The sequence below is a fragment of the Nestor notabilis genome, unplaced genomic scaffold (genome assembly GCF_000696875.1).
Source record: "Nestor notabilis isolate BGI_N333 unplaced genomic scaffold, ASM69687v1 scaffold13375, whole genome shotgun sequence".
Classification (NCBI taxonomy): domain Eukaryota; kingdom Metazoa; phylum Chordata; class Aves; order Psittaciformes; family Psittacidae; genus Nestor; species Nestor notabilis.
The window spans coordinates 42,252-61,418 of NW_009927988.1; the positions used below are offsets into that span (position 1 = coordinate 42,252).

The 19,167-nt window shown below is 39.5% G+C and overlaps 1 protein-coding gene across 1 annotated transcript in view; it reads left to right on the forward strand.

The window, feature by feature from the left end:
- The window catches only part of EHBP1 (EH domain binding protein 1), a gene marked incomplete at its 5' end in the record, with an annotated part of 184,322 nt that overhangs the window by 41,229 nt on the left and 123,926 nt on the right, over window positions 1-19,167 (forward strand). The window contains 2 exons of the mRNA XM_010014312.1: window positions 14,806-14,987; window positions 17,204-17,343. Coding sequence (XP_010012614.1) covers window positions 14,806-14,987; window positions 17,204-17,343 — 322 coding nt within the window. The remainder of the gene's footprint in view (window positions 1-14,805; window positions 14,988-17,203; window positions 17,344-19,167) is intronic.

Genomic DNA, 19,167 nt, shown 5'->3' on the forward strand with positions numbered 1-19,167 from the left:
TTTTATTGTGGAATATTTTTAAGTATGGATGGATCAAATATTAAATTAATTAACATTGAGATTTTTTCAATTCCATAAATGAGGTTAACTTCACAGCTAAGAATTAGAGAAGAAGGTATTTTCATTAGAGAGACTCTGTATTTATTAATTTATTCTTGTATTTGTTTTAGATGGCAACATGGTATGTTAATGAATAAACCATTAGCAACATCTTTGGGTTTTGTACACGTGTGCATTTGTTTCAAAGAGAGCTTTAGAAATATCAACGGTACTTGTGCCTGTAACATTCCAGGAATGTTCTTGATGAAGGTGGAATGTGGAGAATAACATCTTTTAATAAAATGTATAGAAACGGATTATTTTAAACTGATACTTGCTTTATAGCACTGATTTTTGTGAATTAAAATTTGTGTAAGCCTAATAATAATACATGTAGATATTATAAATAAGTGGGAAGCTGTATAATGTGACATACCTGCTATTTGCCTTGCCAGTGCCCAATTTCAGTTTTCAGACTTAGATTAGGGAGACTTTGTGCTGTTCAGAGTCAGCTGTACGATTGTGTCAGGTATATTTGAATTGGGCTAATAAGGTACTAAGAACCTTGGGAGTGGCAGCTCCTTAGGACCGTGGAGTCGCTGAACCTTAAGAAAATGAGTGCAGTGTAGTTCATATGCAAAATGGGGAGAGAGTGGAATTTTCCTAGAATTGGAGCAGAGAGAACAGGTTTTCATCCAGGATCTGTAAACATAAAGCCGTAAAGATCTGGGAGGGCTCAGAGAGCCTGGTGTAGATGCATGGAGAATGAGCCCCAGAGAGAAACAGGGGAACATTGTTCTGTAGTAGTTGAATATTGGGCCTGCACAGAGAAAAAGGAGGAAATTGGCTGCAGAGGAGAAAGACTCCATAATTTCTGAGAAGGAGTGGAAGAGAACAGAGTGCACTACTTAGATGTCTCTGGCCTCATTCCAGAGAGTGGAAATAAAGGCAAGAAAGTGCATGTGAGCATTTATTGCTTTGTCCTTTTGTGTGTTCTTCTGTGACCTGAAGCAAAGGGGAAAAAAAAAATCTTCCGGAGGATCCTTAAAAAAAATAAACCTTTGTTTCACTTTAACACACACACACACCCCTGTCTGCAAAGGATGGGGAGCTGAATTCACACAGCCTGGAGCAGAAAGAGTAAATCTTCATAAAATACTGCCTGAAAATACGACCACATGGGATGACTGAACCATTCTGTTTGCTGCTGTCAAAATGGGTGGTTTCTTGCTTCTTCCTCTGTGCTCCTCACTTTGTGTTGCTGCTCCTTCAGTGCACTGAATCTGGTGCTTATCTGGCTCTTGGACAGCTGAAACTGGTGGGTTTTTTTGTGTTAGTTTTTTTTTTCTGGATGAGTTCTCTGCTGGTTTTGTGAGAGGATCTAGGTTGTGAAAGAAGAGCCAGCAAAGTGCCAGGGCTGGTGCAAGGCAGAAGCATGCGGTTGTAAAAGTGGGATGCGGGTAGGAGACGAGGTAGGAGTCAGGCTCTGTCTGGTTGGCTGCAGCGTCAGGTAGGAGTTGTTATCTTGCGCCTCTCCCCTAGATGAGGGTGATGAGAAGAAATGGGTGGGTTTGGAAAGCCTTGTGCTTCTCATGCGTTGCAGGAGCTCACACCTTGCTCTGCAGCATGGCTGCTCCAGATGGACCTGGCTGCTTTCGCTGGCCATTTCTTGTCCTCGTAACTGCAGTGTATCAGCGCTGGAGGGACCTTCCCCAAGATGGGTCTTGAGAGCTTCAAATGTCTATCAGCTAACAGCCATGTCCCTTCATGGGGAGCAGAGGACTGCTACTCAGAGACCATGCAGTAACCTGCTTGGATCAAACCAAGCTTCACATCTTCTCCTCTCCTTCTGTCCTCCCATGCAGCACTGTGGTATTTCAGGGGCAGCCAAGAAATCACCTTCTTTTGTGTGAAGCACTATCCATGCTTTCTAAACCCAGCTGACACCGAGTTTCCCTTCACTTGGGCTGCTTCTGGCCTCATGCAGGCCTCCCTCTCCTAGGTAGTAAGATGAAAACCCGATATTCATGGCTTAGTTTTTTTGTGATGTTTAAGAAAGACACTGCATAGACTAATTTTTGCAACACAGAGACATTACTGGAGATTTTATTAAGGTGCAATCCCATCAATCTGTGTTGGAAGTTTAGAAACAAATGAAACTCTCTTGCATAGATGAGATCTGTGCCTTAGAAGTTATTGTGGCCAGACCTCCTCCTAACCTGAGTAAAAGCTGCACTTACTGCTATGTAGACTAAAAATAAATCCCCTCTTGCAAAAGTATGCATAATACTCTGTGCGTGTGTATGTGTTTGTTTCATGTGCAGTAAACCCCGAGATAGAATCTCCTGTTTTATAAGGGCTAATAACTTGTTCCCAGATTTAACAAGGTGCTTAATCATATGGCTTTCTTTAACTTGATTTAATTACAAGCGGATCATGTGTTCGAAGTTAGGCTTGTACTTAAATACTTTCCTGAAGTGCATCCTTTTTGGTATTGCTGTATCACTGTGTTTAATGGACGTAGAGGATTTGTGGGCCTTATAGACAAGCATTTTTACACACGTGTTCTCTTGCGATAGCTGGAGTCAGTAACACCAGATGGGCCAAATGCTGTTACAGCTGTAAGTTTCCATGAGACTTTTCCAATACCTCTTCATTTTCATTATATTTTTCATGTAATAGGAGATGAATCCTGTAGTTATGATTAGCTGCCTGTCCTACTTACTTGTGCAGTCTTTTTTGGATAAGTTTTATAATGCAAGTTATGTTTAAAGAAATCAAATGTTGGGGCAGAATTTGAATATTCCTTTTTATTACATATAAATACGCAATAATAATTGCTGTGTGTTAAGACTGCAGCAGATTGCTTTGCAACATAAAGCTCTTGCCGCCCAGTACTTGGTGAGAATTAAACAAAAACGGTGTATCAAGTTTTTTGCAGTTAAAAATCTGGAAAAACTTGTTTAAGAAAATATTAGCCCAAGAACATGCATCTTTTGTCAGTATAAAATGCAGCCCTGAACACAACTCTTTTTATCAACAGTACAGTGTTTCGTATTTAATCAACATAAAATGAAGTGCTTCCCTCACATGAATGTAACACAGATCAAGTCTCAGCCAAAGCAAATAAAAGAATGAATGCTTTGTTAATCATCCATAACTAATTTGTGCATACACAGAAAAAAATGAAATCTGTTTTTGACGAGCTTTTTCATAGAAGCAGCAAGGGAGGATTGAACATGTAATGTGCATTAGTAATAGTGAATAGCAATGGAGAGATCTGAGACATTTGCCTGGGATGACTTCTATTTCTTGATAGTAACAGCATTTAACAGAAACCTAAGATAAGAGAAAAGGGAGGGGGTTTTTAACTTGTTTGCCAAAATATAATAAGACAAACCTGTGCTGAAGCAGACATGCATGGATTCTTGTATGCCTTGCCATATATTCATAAGTATTGCAGGGAACTGCCACATATCTCTGTGACAAACTCAGCTAATAGATAATACACAGTGAAGAAAATGTTAAATGCATTGCTTCTTTGCACAGGCAATATGATTGTGTTGCTCTAGTGACAGTGTGGTTCTGGTTGACAGGGCAGCTTCATTACAAGCCCCTGTTTTCAGGCTATTGCAGCTTTTAAAAAAAAAGGAAGAAATCGCCCATCGGACTGAAATTTTTTATGCTTGTCATTCGTGGGGTGAATTTTACTTTAAGTGCAAAGTTAGAAGAAATCCATTTAGCTGTTTCCCTGATTGAAACAAATTTGGAGCAATGGTTGGGCTTTAAAAAGTTGGGGTTTATGTTTATTACAGAGCTCCATTTTGGAATGCTTTGTGTTTATCCTTGCTGTTAAAACGTAGATGATGTTGTTTATAAAAAAATACATGTAACACAAGTAACTGCACCTGCACCATACTCTATTCCCACTTCTGTGTGTGCATAGGGTGTGCCAGCTGAGATGTCTTGCAGGCGTGAGCATGCCCCTATTCTCGCTTCACACAGATCTTAATTTTCAGCTGCCTCCCTTTTACCCTAGGTCTATACCTACCCTTTGCCCCTGCTTCTTCCTGCATACGTCAGACTCAAAGCACATGTCAGAGGTACAGCATTGGGTACATCCATAGATTCAATATTTCTTTCTTCTTCCTTTCCTCTGTAGAAGGGAGTGCTGCACACAGGAACTGTCACTTGCAAACTGCCCTGCCCTTAGGTAACAGTCTAGTGTAGATTTGGATATTAAAGTTGTCTCACTGAGTTTTTGTCCCTGCTAGTGAGCTGCAGATTTGGGTAAAAGAGATATTAATAAAGTGACATGGGCAAGAGAACTGTATATTTGTATGAAGACACTTTCTTGAAGAGCCAGCTCTTCCAGAGTGAATTTTGTGATCAGTAGCATGGCCATGGAGCTGTAAGAGTTGTGGTGGTCTTGCAGCATGTCCCCAGGCTAGCTGGGAAATACAGTGACAGGGAAGGCGGGAGAGAAGAAGGAGCCACCAGCAGGTCCAGTAGTTTCTCTGTAGTTTGGGAGACTTTTCCAACTGTGTTATATCCTCTTGGTGTTGTGTATCTCAGTTGTTTTGGCACATGCTTTAAGTGAAGTTGTGAGCAATAGGGAAGAGAATAAAGGAAGCACATTCATAAATTTAATAACAGAGACAGATTTGTGTTCCAATAATAAGGGAGATGTTCACTTCAGATAACATCATGCTGGGTTTTTTGAAGTGGCCTTTTAGCCTCAACCTAAGGTATTACCAGTATGATAAATAACTTGAGCCCAGGGCTCTGATTCTGACAAGGAGAACAGTCACTGTGTGAGATCAGTGCTCAGCACACAGCCATCAGGAATTACCAACCATACATCCGTTCATTCTGTGCTTTTTAAGGTAAAGGCCAGCTTTCAGTGCAGGAACAATGTAAGAGTCCTGACACTGTTAAAAGCTTCTTCTCCTGACACTGTTTAAAGCTCTTCTGTGACATAAGCCTTGCAAATTTTATGTCATTTAATATTGTGCATTCACTCTAAGGAAGTTATCCTGGGATAGTAACAACTGGTTGATGATACACTGGTATTTTACAACATCCATTTAAACAGGTTTTATGTATGCTAGAATATTAAGTCTAGACAATGTTATAAGCCATCTTAACATATAATATCTTCTGGAAAGGTGAATGAAAGTGTGTAAGTTTGCTGGAGCAGTTAATCTTTTGACCTTGTTTCTTCTTTAATGAGTGTTACCTCAAACTTGCTTCCTTGTTGGAGATTACAAAGGAGCTGAATAATGTATTTACGTTTGCAAGTCTGTTTAAATGATCTGTAGTTAATTCTGGGGTCTGTATCATGTGTGCTTTTCTGCACAGCGCTTGTTTCCTCGGGACAAGGCTTGCAGGTATGTACAGCCTAATGTATAGAGCTATAGACTTTTCAATAACTGTTCTTAGTATTAAATTGAACTCCCATTAAATAGTCACTGCTGACCTTGAGGTATTACTTCAAACCCACCTTTTTAATGTCAAAGATTCTCAGTCTTTGTCTTGAAGTGACACCAGGAGAGAGTTAGGAAATGTAGAGCCTAGAATGGAAAGTGGTAAGAAGCTGTAAGCAACAGAAGGGCTGAAAGGCTTTTCACACCTGAAACCAACAATAAATAGGTAACTATTTACCCTCTTTTTAAAACAAACAAAACCCCAGCATTTCTTTTTCCACTAAAGACCATCTTCTGTCAAGGGACGCTAACTGGGCTTCTCTCTGGTGTAACTATTGAAGGTAGCACCGTTCATGGGATACCTCTGCATAGAGCAACTGAGCAATAGAGTGAATCATAAAAATGGAGGCTTCCTGCCAGGCAAAATAGAGCTAATGTGCCAGGCACTGGTGGGTGAGCTTAAATACAGATTTTATAACAGCTGTTGCCCGTTATTTAAAAACAAAACCCAGAAAACCACCTGTGAGTCCCTTCAGTCAACACATGGAAAAATGTGGAGTTACTGGAGTTGCTGACCAGGAAATAAAGTCATGGACAGCAAATCAGCATCCCTGTCCTCCCCCCAGGAAGGAGGAAGTCTCACATGGTGGGTGTTTCTTACTCCAGTTTCAGCTGAAAATTTAGGAACCAGCTTTATCATCTGCTGTTTCTCACCTTCTAGCATTAGGTAAATTACCTGTATTTCTACTTTGTTCTGAAGCTAACTCTATAGAAATACAGTTATACAATAAAACCTTCAAAATTAAACCGGAACCAGGGGGAATACTGTTTGGAAGTGCCCTAGCCAAAGCAGAGCATGGAAGTCACTCTCGGAGGCGGGCAGCACACTGTGAAGGATCCAGCTCAGCAGCACGCAGCAGAAAATGAAGGACTGTTATTTACTGCCAAACTGCCAGCCCTGCGTGCAGTGCCTTTCCCCACAGCCAGCCTCACCTGCCATGTATCAGCAGCAGCTCAAGCCCAGACTTCTTTAAATCTGCTCCTTTGAGAGCAAGGGTTTGAGGATTTTGGTAATTGGTAATAACAAGTTTGTCTGCCAACTTTGGCTGAGCATCTGTGAGCTCATGTCCCGCATCCATGGCAAAATTACAATTCTGCCCAGGAATTACAGTAGGACTTATGTTCACAGTTTTTGCTATCTAAAAATTATTTCATCTCAATGGCTTTTGCTTACTAGTGATTTATGTAGTAATACACACAGACTTGCACACAGCTGCAACATATACCTTAGCAGGCCCAGGGCAGATGGTCATGTAACTGGCTGCTGTAGCATTAGGGTCCAGGAAAGGAACAGACAGTCCCTACCACGCAATGATCCCAATGGAAGAGAGTAAATGACTGTGAAAGGGAAGCAGAATACCAGACAGTATTAGGGCATTAATGAGCTCAGCATTGCAGGAAAGGATGTGATTTTTGTAGGTAAGTAATATGGGATAGTCAAGTATCCCAGGGTTCCTTACGGCATAAGGCATACCTTTGCAAACACAAGCAAAGATTCACATACTTTATAAACCTACAATAATGTTTGCATAGAGCATAAGGACAGACAAATCGTTTAGCAGGTGATCAAAGGCATCTAACAGTAAATTTAAAGCTGGCATTAATGGAAAAAGAGATGCTTGCACAGCATCTCTAGAGGAAGGGATCTGAAAGAGCAAGGAGGAAGAAGGCTACAAATACTAGAGCAAATATTTCTCAACATCAGTCATCAATCTCGTTGCATCCTTCTGTGGGAGAGTATTCAGGAAGTGTTCCTGTTTTACTAAACAGTCCAAAGGAGAAAGCAGTGAAGGCTTTTAAGCAGACACATAAAGCAGTTACCACATCCTTTCCAAGGCTGAGTGTCTCAGAGTCCAGCAGTTATCTGCTACTTATTAAAGTTGTTCAGCTCACCTGTACACTTTTCTCCATTGCCCTTCAGAAGCATCAAGCCTAGTTTAGAAGGTCATACCTGTCTCATATACATGGTCTATTAAGAAACTGGCTCCACTAAAATTTTGGTTGCGCACATTTTTTGCCATCTGTCCAGTAGCTGTTGAAAAAGATTAATAGTTTTTGGGGGGGGGGGGGGGGGTTTGGGTTTTTTTTGTGGGGGGGGGGGTGTTTGGGTTTGGTTTTGTTTTAGCAAAACAGGACCTCTAGATCTTCTTGGTGGTTGTTTGCATAGTGTAGATGAGTTACCACAATTTAATAGGCATCATTTCACTTTATAAACTTTCCCTCTTCTGAGATTTCCGAAGTCTGTGAGTTCAAAGGATTAGCCTGTGAAGATGAACCGTTTGTTGTTACCCAAAGCAGGTTGCTTGAACACACCCTGCTCAGAAAGAACCTTTCACTACATACCTCAGTCTCTCAGGGTGCTAGTGAAATCTCATGGGCTGTCCTAAAAGCAGACCAGAAGAAGACTGTAGCTGTAGTAGCCTACTCTATTTTCTTTTTGCCTTCTTAAGTGTTGTGCTTCCACTGTAATGATTCATCAATCTAGATGTGCTATAAAAACCATCATGGTTTTTTGAAGTAGCCTTTTAGCCTAAACCTAAGATATTACCAATATGATAAATAATTCGACACAAGGGCTCTGCTTGTGACAAGAACAAGGGTCACTTTGTGAGCAACACAAATATATATATTTGTATAATCAAGTGTATCTGTTCCAACATTTCTATATACTTTTTAATTTCCTTCCCAGTCCTCATGTCTGGAGTTCAGACTTTTCTGGCATTTGCAGGATTTTTTAAACATTAAATTCTCCATTCAAATGCATCATAATTCCTAATGATGTTCTGGATACCTTGAACCATTATTTGCTTTTAAACAAGTTTTCGGCACAGATCGTGCTGCCTGCAGTTCGGTCCCCCAAATCTCCCATCCGACTGTCTAAATTATTTTAACTGACATAGTTTCTAATTTACTCTCTCCAGTTGAGAGAGCTCCCTGTAGCTTGTCTATTTTAGCATTTAATTGCTGTATACTCTCACAAATTAAATTCTGTAGTGATCCATTTTGCTCTGCCAGTGAAGCAGTGATCTTTTCATCTAAGCAAGATGGCGCTTGCAACTCCACTGCCGGGGCTGGCATCCAGCATCAGGAGAGGGAGAACTTTCCCATTTCCTCTCCTGCGGTGTGTGGTGGCTGTCGGGGTGGTGGGGTTTGTGCCAGAGGACGGCTTTCCTTCACAACGTTCTCCGTTCAATTCTGAAGCAAAAGGAAAGCGAAATCCGCAAAACTTGTTCCTCTCAATGGGTTTTTACAGTGATAAGAATTGCTTTTTCCAATTATTTTATGCCCAAGTGTGCACCAGAATGCTCCTCGCTAAAATCTGCATGTGTTTGTGGGCTTTTTAGCATTCACCTTTATAAAAGGTGAAAAGGCAGCCTTTAAAATATTACGCTGTATGTCTTCCTTTGCTGGGAGGAAGATAGTCAAAACTCACTGTTTCTTTTGGCAAAATAACAATATCCAATTAGGAAACTTATTATCTTCCCCATTAGTTCTTTTTTTGGATAATGTTTGTACAGTCCTTACACATTACTTAATATATTTCTATTAAAGAGGGACTATTTAGTATCTAAACAAGAACTACGGTACTTTTTTATCTAGTTTCTGATGAATGGAAATATTTTACTGTCTTTTCTCAATGTGCTTGTATGGAAAGGAGGGCATTTGAGTCTCGGGGATTAAAGACCGTGTTACAGCAAGGGATAGAAGGTCTATATATGCAAGCCGAGTTTAGGTGTGGAGGGGTAAAATATATTCTGCTTTTTTCTGTGGAAGGACTCTTTCTCCAACCCAAATAACCCAGAGGAATATAACCTGTGAACAAAACCTAGCCAGTATTTTGATTCTGTAACTCTGGAAGTGTGAAGTCAGTTTAACAGAAAATACAAAGCTGTTTCCTTCTTATTTGCACTTCTTATATTAACCTTGAAGAAGACTTACCAGGCAGTTGGTAATTACAGGACACAAGGTCATTAAAAATGCATTTTTAAGGAAAGAAGGCTGCATGAAATTTGCATTATTGCATTATTTGGGTCTCCTTTAAATTAAGAGTCTGAGTCCAGACCTTTCATATGGAGGTGTTAATCTTTCATTAGAAGGAGAGCTGAGCACTGTTTAATAGTGTGATGTGACTGTCTGTCATCTGTGATCATCGTCTTCCAAGTGAAAATGGGCTGTTTGTTTTACATTTGTGGTACAGATTATCTGATCTTCATTCCTCAGAGTGTTTTAGTCCTGTTTGCTGTCAGAGGAAAAGATGGGGATGGTTCCTAGAAAAGGCTAGTGGTTCACAGCATTGCTTCACATTATTCTCCTTGTAGAGACTGGGCTATGTGCATCCTTTAGGCTAGGCAGAACTTTACGTAAGGGTGACACTTACTATATAGTAGTTTTCGGGATGTCTGACGCTGCTCAGTCATGAGTGCTGTGGAAGAGAATGATGCAGGTTGCTTTGCTGAAAGGCAGAAATTTGTGTGGTGTAAGTGACTCTGGTCCTATAGCTGTTAGAGTAAATGCAGCTCCATTGGCTTCATTTGAACTGACTGTGGCTTGATCAGTGTTAATTTTCCATTCTCTACCCCCAAAATTTGTTATATGATCATAGTTGAGTACTTGTGGAAGTAATACAAAATGCTGTAAAGGGATATGTTGGTACTGCTCCTTGAAAACCCATCTATAGCTATTTAAATCCCTGTTTGCAGTGCATGTCTGCATATGTGCTGTAGGTCACCTGGCCTTAGCAGAGCTGAGCGCAAGGTGCTCCCATGCAATGAAGTCTTATCCCAGCCTGGCCCTGCACTACTTGCACCTATATGCCTTCTGATTGTCTTGATTTTGTCTCTCTTTGGAATAGGTTTCGGGTGATATCTAATGCATTGCCTCTCTTGAAAAGCAGAGAGTTTCCAAATTACTCTTTTCTTAAAGAATGAACTCCATCTTGATAGTTAAGTGTTGTATTTTGTCACCTTTCTTATTATCAGATGGATCATTTCCCTCTTGTGACTTCAAAACTGACTTTTCCATGCACTCTTTCACAAAACATGATGTGGCAACTCTGGCAGTCCCATGTAGGTAAAAGACCTGGAGGCATAGTTGAGCCTTATGCATTTTAACTTTGATTAGGTAGTCAAAATCAGAGAAGTTGAGCAATTAAAATATTTGCATTGGGATTCCTGCTTTACCTTCCACCAAACTCCATGTGCTCATACAAGGCACAAGTAACACCAGATCAGACTTTTATTATTAAATGGATGTTATTTATTTACATTCTTACCAAAGTGTGCTTCTGTTTGAAGTAACTCATTCCAGCCTACTGCTGAGCTGCTCCTGTATATCCCACTCATAGGTATTTCTCTTGGATTATTTTATCTCTGCTGATCTAAGAATTATCTATGATTCTGTAAGGAAATTTCTCTGTGGTCTGGGGTAACTCAGACTGTATAATGCAAAGAATGTAATTTTTTGAAGAAAACATTACCACCCTTGTGAAAAGTGGTTATTAGCATTTTCTGATGTTTAAAAACCATTTTTTAGAAGTTGGTTGTGTGTCATGAAACATACTCCACTGCGAAGTCAATCATGGACCTAGGCACCTTGAGCCTATCCTTTACAGGGACTAAAAAGTTTCCCCTCTCTACTTTCTACATCTAAATGTAAGGCCAAGCCTATAAACCTTAAAATAAGAAAACATTGCAACACTTTTAACACTTCTGGGAGAGCAGGAGGATGTACTTAAGCTTGCATGTGAAGGAAAATAGAACTTGAAAGATCAGGGGACTGTCTGTCTTTGTTTTGATTTTTGGTGGTTTTAATATGATTAATTTACAAATTTGGATTTTTTTATAGGCAGTTGGAACCCAAAAAGTCAACTTCTGTCTTTGGCTCGCAAAAAGATTATGAAATTAATTCCTTTCTTAGGTTGACTGAGCTTGATTGCCAAGTATGTCTTATTCTTCACAGCACCTCAGAATATTTAGTGCTAGGAGAATCTTCTTGCACATGGCTGGCTTCTGCTCTTCATACCAGCACAGCAGCTACCTGTGTTCTTGTCTCCCTCCTCCTCTACTCCCCTTAACCCCAGAAGATACCACAAGGAATTGCTGACAAACACCTTCACTGGGGGAACTTTGCCTCTTCCTGATTCAGGTCTTTTATTCACTCTCTGATCCAGATAATCTGAAGCTGCAAACAGCAAGATGATCATTTATATGATAAATAGATATTAACTGAAAATGTAATTCCATGTAATTCCAAAATTCTCCTGCCTTTATGTTCATGCCCAGCTTTTAGATGCTTGCAAGTTTAATGCTCTGTTCTTTCTCTTCACCTTAGATTCACCACCGAACTGACCTTTGGGTTGGCTTGTTTGCTTTGACTTTTTTAGTAAAACCACCTCTATAAAGGCAAAATGCATCTGAGTTAGCTGATAACATGGTGCATTTCTAACAAGAGACATTAGCTTTGCCACCAAAAACACCTTCTTTTTTTCAGAGACCCTGGAGCATATTTGTGTTCCCTATGATAGATACCTCCCCAGGGACCTTGTGAGAGGTGTGTATGTTGCTCTTGTAGCATAGGGTGTATGTAACACATGAGCCACCACTGAGAAGGCATTGGTAGCTACACAAGGAAATAATCTAGGTCTTTGTTAAATTGGGTGTTGTTTTGTTAAATTGGGGTTGTTTACAGCTGCTGGGAAGTGATCTTCATAGTCAAACTGAGAAGAGTACATCAGAATATAGGCATGGTAATGCTCATCAATGATTCACCTGGAAGGCTGTAAGCAAGTACCCTGTGTTCGTATGTTTCATCTAAGGTCTGTTTCTCACTGTGTATAGACACAATTCATTATTTTGGGGGTGTTTTAGTTGATGAAGGAGAGTGAGGACATGACAACGGACATGCATCTTCTTTAAAAAGAAAAAGAAAGGCAACACGAAACATCTTTTTAAGGAAAAACTAATTGTATAATTTGGGAATAATGAACAAATGAGCCTTTCCCTGCATTTTGAGTTATGTTGCTAACTGTAGTTTCAATAACTGTGATACTGTAATACAGATTTTTAAAACCAGCTAAGCTATAATTCTTTTAGTCTGCCAGCATAAGCTCAAACGCAAGTGATTTAAAGAAGAGTCAAGTCCATAGTGTGACAAGTGTTTCCTAGTCATTATAGCCTACCATTGGAATGTTTTTATTTGGCCTGACTACAGGTGGGGGCATATTCAAGTTAGAATCATACCATCATAGAAGAGCTCAGGTTGGAAGGGACATGGAAAGATCACCTCGTCCAGACATTCATAGGAAAGGGAACCTAGATGAGATGACCTAGCACCCTGTCCAGTTCCAGCTTGTAAACCTCCCATGATGAGGACTCTACCATGTCCCTGGGGAGGTTGTCCCCGTGACTGTTCTTGCCATAAAGACTGTCTGTCTTCTGTTGAGATGAAACCTCCTGGTGCAACTTGCACCCGTTGCCTTCCTGTCTTCTCCATGTGACTCCAAGTTACGTTTTAATTTCTGGTTGCTTCTGTTTGGCAGAAAAACACATGTGCTAGCATTGGCAATCTCACCATGCCAGTTGCATAAATGCTTGCACACCACATTTTATATGCCATTTTTCTCTAAAGGTATATTAAAACCAAAAAATAACTAGAAGAGGCTTATGCAAACTTTCTGCTCACCTTGACTACCGTTTTTATACCATAGTATGAATATTGAAAATTTAGCTTTATGAACGAATTTGCTGTTAATACACAAACTGCTTATGTACATTTACTTGGAGAACATGCAAAAAAGAAGTGCCATGCCTCTGACGTTGCTTTCTGAAGAGGTGCCACGGTATATCTTGCTTTCACTATAATGAGTTGTAATGTTTAGTTATTGTAAAGGTATGGTACAATAACAGATTATTCTTGTTCATATCTATGTAATAATTGAAACTCCCTGATCATGCTTTCCATTTTACACATTGTCAGAACCTTGGACCTTAATCTTGCTCTTTGATTGACAGTTGCGGCTGGGGAAAGAGCACTCGTATTGTTTGTGGTAGTCGCATCTGTTCAACTTGATTCAGTTGAGAGTATTTGCATATTCTTAAGTATTTCTTCTGAGAGGGCCTAAATCCTTCTCAAGTGTTTGATGCATTTTTGAAATTCATTCATAAGGTATCTACATGCACTAATAGTTCTGTATAATATTGCTGTGCATAATCTGACAGATAAGGCCAGTTTTTTAAACAAGGTATTCTTTGGGGATGACATATTACATTCTGACTTATTCTACTGGGCAGAAATGTCAAGTACTTTGAAAAAGGATGCTTGAATGTTTTGATTGAATTAGTATTCTTTATTGAACACATTGTCAACCGCAGTAAAATGTAGTTTTATGGTAAGAACATTTTCAAAAGAGTTAACACCAGGGCTTTTTTTTGTTTGTTTTTGTTACTGGAGCTTTATCACATATAATCGTTCCTTTGGTGCTGATATTAGATGGAACAAGAAAGTAGGTTCCTAGATGCATTTTAGATTAATTTGTCTGAATTGTTAAACTGTGAGCAATACCCTTATCTTGAAATACATCTTAGGCTTTTGAAATACAACTTACTTTTATATTTTTATTTTCTTGCTTTTTACTTTTTCCTTGCAAAATTTTTATCAATATTTTTTGAAGCGTTGTCCACCTTAATTTCAGAAACCTGTCATTCTTGATAGTACATGTACAGCGCTAGTGAGAAGTACCATTGCTTTGAAAAACACTTGGGCTTTATATTTGAGCATCAAACACAGATAGCAGTTCAAAAATATTAACTTGATGGCCTCATACCATTACATGAAGAAATATATGATAGTTGCAATCCATGTCTTCCCTAGGCTGGATGTTCTAGTCCAGGACTATTCAAGATTAGACAAAACTAGTCCAGTTTGCTATCAGAAGGAATGGAGATACATTCCCACTTGTTTAAATGGATGTGTGCTTTGGATGCTACTACAAGCTTAAGCTGTTAAAGGCCTAGGATCTCAGATGGAAGACCACTAACCATAATGAATAACTTTTTTTTTTCCCCTTGCACTAAGCAAGTGCTGAAAGACCCACTATTAGTGCCTGACGTAGTGTAAGAAACAGGTTTCTGTCTCTACAGAGGACCACAGCAATCCCTGCTGCCTGTGTTCTTGAAAAAAGAATGATGAGGATTTAATAAGTGTATTTTTTTTGTGTTGTGCACAGGCAGGTTTCAGTGTAACAGCGCCTTTTACATTAGTTTTATTCTTCCTTTGCTTTCAGGAATCTCCTTCTGGACGAAGAAAAGCGCTTGCCACCAGCAGCATCAACATGAAGCAGTATGCAAGCCCCATGCCTACACAGACAGATGTCAAGTTAAAATTCAAGCCTTTGTCCAAGAAAGTGGTATCAGCCACATTACAGTTCTCTTTATCTTGTATTTTCCTGAGGGAAGGAAAAGCCACGTAAGTTGTTGTGGGTTTTTTGTTTGTTTTTTTTTTTTCCCCATATAGCCTGCTTTGTGTTGCTTTTCAAAGAATTCTTTGGATAAAGAGCTTTCTGTATAGAATGGTAGAATTTGAGAGTATCCTTCAACATACTTATCATTCCTGCCATACTTAGTTTCTTAGCTGAGTAAAAACCGTTTCTTACTCTGATTTTAGCCTTGTGTTCTTCAGAGACAAACAGCTTGTCCTCTAACCTTATAGACATTGTAAATAACAGCAGCTTAAAAATATCTACAGGTCTGAAATCAGCAGGATTTCGTTTGTGTGCATGTGTGTGTTCATCCAACAATACCCTTAGCAGATTGCAAGGGAAATGTGGGAAGGAAAACTTATTGTTATTTCATCTATTTATATTTCACAAAGAATGAAAGAAGGACAAAGCCAGTTGTAAGGTGAGAGAGGGTGGAGTCAGAAGTAAGATTTTTGCGTTGAACACAAGAACATCCTGTGGAAAGAGTTCAGTCGGGCGCTGACTACCACTCCCCCTTCTCACCTGATTCTGTCCTTTATTTAAACAGCCTTTGGAGGGCAGAGGATACAGATTATTTTTGCAGATCCTATAACTTTTCCTGCAATTTCTGTCAGATTCAAGATGTCAGATGACAACTTCAATTGGCTAGAAGATGGATCGTTTGTCACCATCCTGTTTTGCTTTTCCTTTCTGTCTCAAGAATATGGGAATGTGAGAATAGCAGAATGAAAAGAGGTAGAGGGGGAAACTACTGCTCTGGTAGTTCTTTTACCTCTCCTTCATTTTTATTTTTCCCTCCAAAAGGCTAACAGTTTACTTCCGGCTTTCAGTGTTCTGAATACACTTGTAGACATTGCCCACTGCAATACAAGTGTCCCAAAACTGTTGTATGGATGGCTTTCCAGACTGCTTAAAGCAGTCAGCAGTGTGATCAGACCAGTTTGCTCTGTGCTTTATACAACTGGGGCTTGAAAGCCCCCAAGAATGGAGACTGCACAAGCCCTCTGGACAACCCATCCCACTGCTGCTTGGTGACTGCTCCAACTTTATTCTCACATCAGATCACAACCTCTCAGGTTTCAATACATGTCCACTGTCTTCTCAGCAATGCTGGTAGGCTGCTGCTAGGTCCTCCTAAAGCCATCTCTTCTCCAGGCTCAGAAAGTCCATTTCCCTAAGCCTCTTTTTGTAGGGCAGGTGCTCCAGCACCAAACCATCTCAGTGGTCCTGTGCTGTGGGACCCAACACTGGATAAAGTACCCTAGATGCAGTCCAACATCTGCAAGTTGTAAATAGGGGTCATTACCTCAGACTGCTGCTTGTGGTCCTGTTTTGATGGATCTCAGGACACTTTTGCCAGCTCTCCTTAAGCTTGCTCACCTCCAAAATCCCCAAACTGTTTTCAACAGAGGTGCCCTGTAGGCAGGCAATGTCCAGTCTGTTTTATTGTAAAAAATTATTATAAAAATAATATTGATTAATCCCAATAGATATTCAAATGGTTTTAAAAAGAGAAGAGGTTAAGACTGCTGTTGCTTCAAGAAAGACATCATGTACTTAAAAAATCTTGGGTTTTTTTATGAAACAAACGTAGAACACCCATTTTTCTGAATCACTGCATATACATTTGATCTTTTCATCAAATGTATATTTGATATGAAAGGTACAGTTATGTGAAAGATAAATACATGTGATACAGTCAAATAAAAATTGAAATTGGCCATTGATATGTAATGGGTTTTTATCTTCTTAATGAATTCAGGTATTTAGAAAAGGGATTTTAACGTCTGTAGCAGCATCAGGAGTTCTGAGGGAATGTAATGATAGTTGTCACATACAGCATATGGACAGTAGGTCTGACCAAGCATTTTCGTTGTAACCGAACAAGACCAGATAAGCAATTGCTGGCATTTCTAGAGTGGTTTAAAATTAAGCAGCAGTCATTAAATTGACTCCTAATGCAAGGCAGTACTTTTTTTACCCTTTAGAATTTTGCTAATAGAAAACTTTCCCTTCAGAAATTAATATACATGAGTGTATTTCTTTTGTTCTTTTGCTATATTCAAGATCAGATCTGAGATAAGAGACCTCCCTGAAGAAAAGAAAGCATAGAAATATGCAAAGGATTTTTAATAATGTGGTAGTATCAGATGTGGTATTAACAGGCTGCATTTTAATGCCTGGTTTGAAATTTGTTGTTTAGGGATGAAGATATGCAAAGCCTCGCTAGTTTGATGAGTATGAAACAAGCTGATATTGGAAATCTAGATGATTTTGAGGAAGACAATGAAGAAGATGAAGAAAACAGAGTGAATCAAGAGGAAAAGGCTGCAAAAATTACAGGTTGGTTTTGCCACAGGAATGGTAAAATAAGTTCCTTTGCTAATTGCCAGCTGTGTTCCATGAATTTTATCCTCATGCTATATTTGTATTTAACTTGGGGAAAAAAAAAAAATCCCAACCAAAACAAAGTTTAGAATAGTTTGATTGAAGAAGGACCCATCCCTAACTCAACAAAGTTTAATATTCATGGATTCAGCATTGATTTGTGAGGAGGAGGGGATGTCCTGGTTTTAGGAGAGAATGCACTAAAGTAGCATTTTAGGGAAGCAAAGAACCAGTGTGAACAGAGGAGTAAAATGAGGGAGGGAAAGGGTCAGTGAACGAGAAGACAAGAGGATGAGCTGAAGGGAAGTAATGAAGAGAGTTTGTGAGAATAACTGCGAAATGAGTTGTGCCATGGGTAGGTGCTGAGGTTCTGCTCAATAACATGGTAATTCCAGGCAGCATACTTCTGCCTTTTGGTTGGGGGTGTCTTGTGGAAATGAAATCAGGAGGCTGTTAAAGGAATTTAACAGAATTTGACAGTAAGGTTGTTTGAAGTGAGATAGTATAACCACATTTGAATTGCTGATGAAAATGCTTAGTGTGTCCAGGATAGCTGAACTAATCGATGCAAGTCAGATCAGGATGTGATGATGTTAAATTGTTGTTGGAGATCATTATGCAGCACTGCTCCAGATGAGTTCTGTAGGAACTCTTAGTGCAAAAGAATCAGGAAAAGACAAATTAACTTCTGGTGCCAGCCTTCATGCCTGCCTGTGCTCTTTAAAAATGTCTATTGAAATAAAAGGATCCTTCTCTAAGGTTAGGAACAACATCCCAATCAGAAGTGAATTGCCCAATCTGTTCTTGAACGTCCAAAGGAACATTGGTTCAGTGTTACAAAACATTACTTTTCATTGCTTCTTTTCGAGATTTCATTGCAATTGAAAGGTTCAGCCTGAAGCAGTTATTACTTAGTTGTATTTCGTGTTGTGAAAGGATGCAAATGTGCTTTCTCCATGCTTTACATATTCAATTAAACCTTTGTACCCTGACCAAATCTCTGCTTATGCTGTATATGTCTGGCACAGAGCAGATTGGAAAGTCCAGAATTAAATATTTGAGAGACTGGAAAGTCCAGAATTAAATATTTGAGAGACAGGGATAATGTATTATTGGGCAGGGATATGCCTAAGAGATATGCCAGTCTGGTCACATTGAAATCATTCTTCAGGGTTGTCTTCTTTCCCAGTATAACCAGAATAATTCAGGTGCTGGTCAGAACACCAAACAAAACCTGACATGTTCACCAGGCCATCTGATAATCACAGTAAAGAGAAGGGCACTTAAAGGAGAGGCTACATAAAGTCTGTATAAACTATTGTACAGAAGCATTTTATTAAGATATGCCTAGACACTGCCCTGAGGACTACTATGGAAAACCCATGTGCAGAAGGACAGTAGCTGACTAGCAGCAGATCTTGCTCCTCAACTTTATTGATTTTTGCAGTGTTCAGCATCTAAACAAGCCAAGAAACAACTCCTGATCAAGCGAAAAGCTGATTTAATTAGACTAGTCTGTCCACTATCCTTTGGCTATGTAGTGAATGTACTTGGAGATGAATGGGGAAAGTGTGAACTGCCTGATGTGCAACACTAAGTCCCAGCTCCAGTTATTTTAGAGGCATTTCAGCTTTTCCATCTACTGCTGTAAAGGCCAAAATGATCGGTTCTAAGCAAACATTACAATACCTACTTGAAAGGCAGATGCAATAAATACTTCTGAGCTGCACTATATTTGCTCTTTGTTCAGCCTGTTCTGATGCTGTTTCCTAATGATAC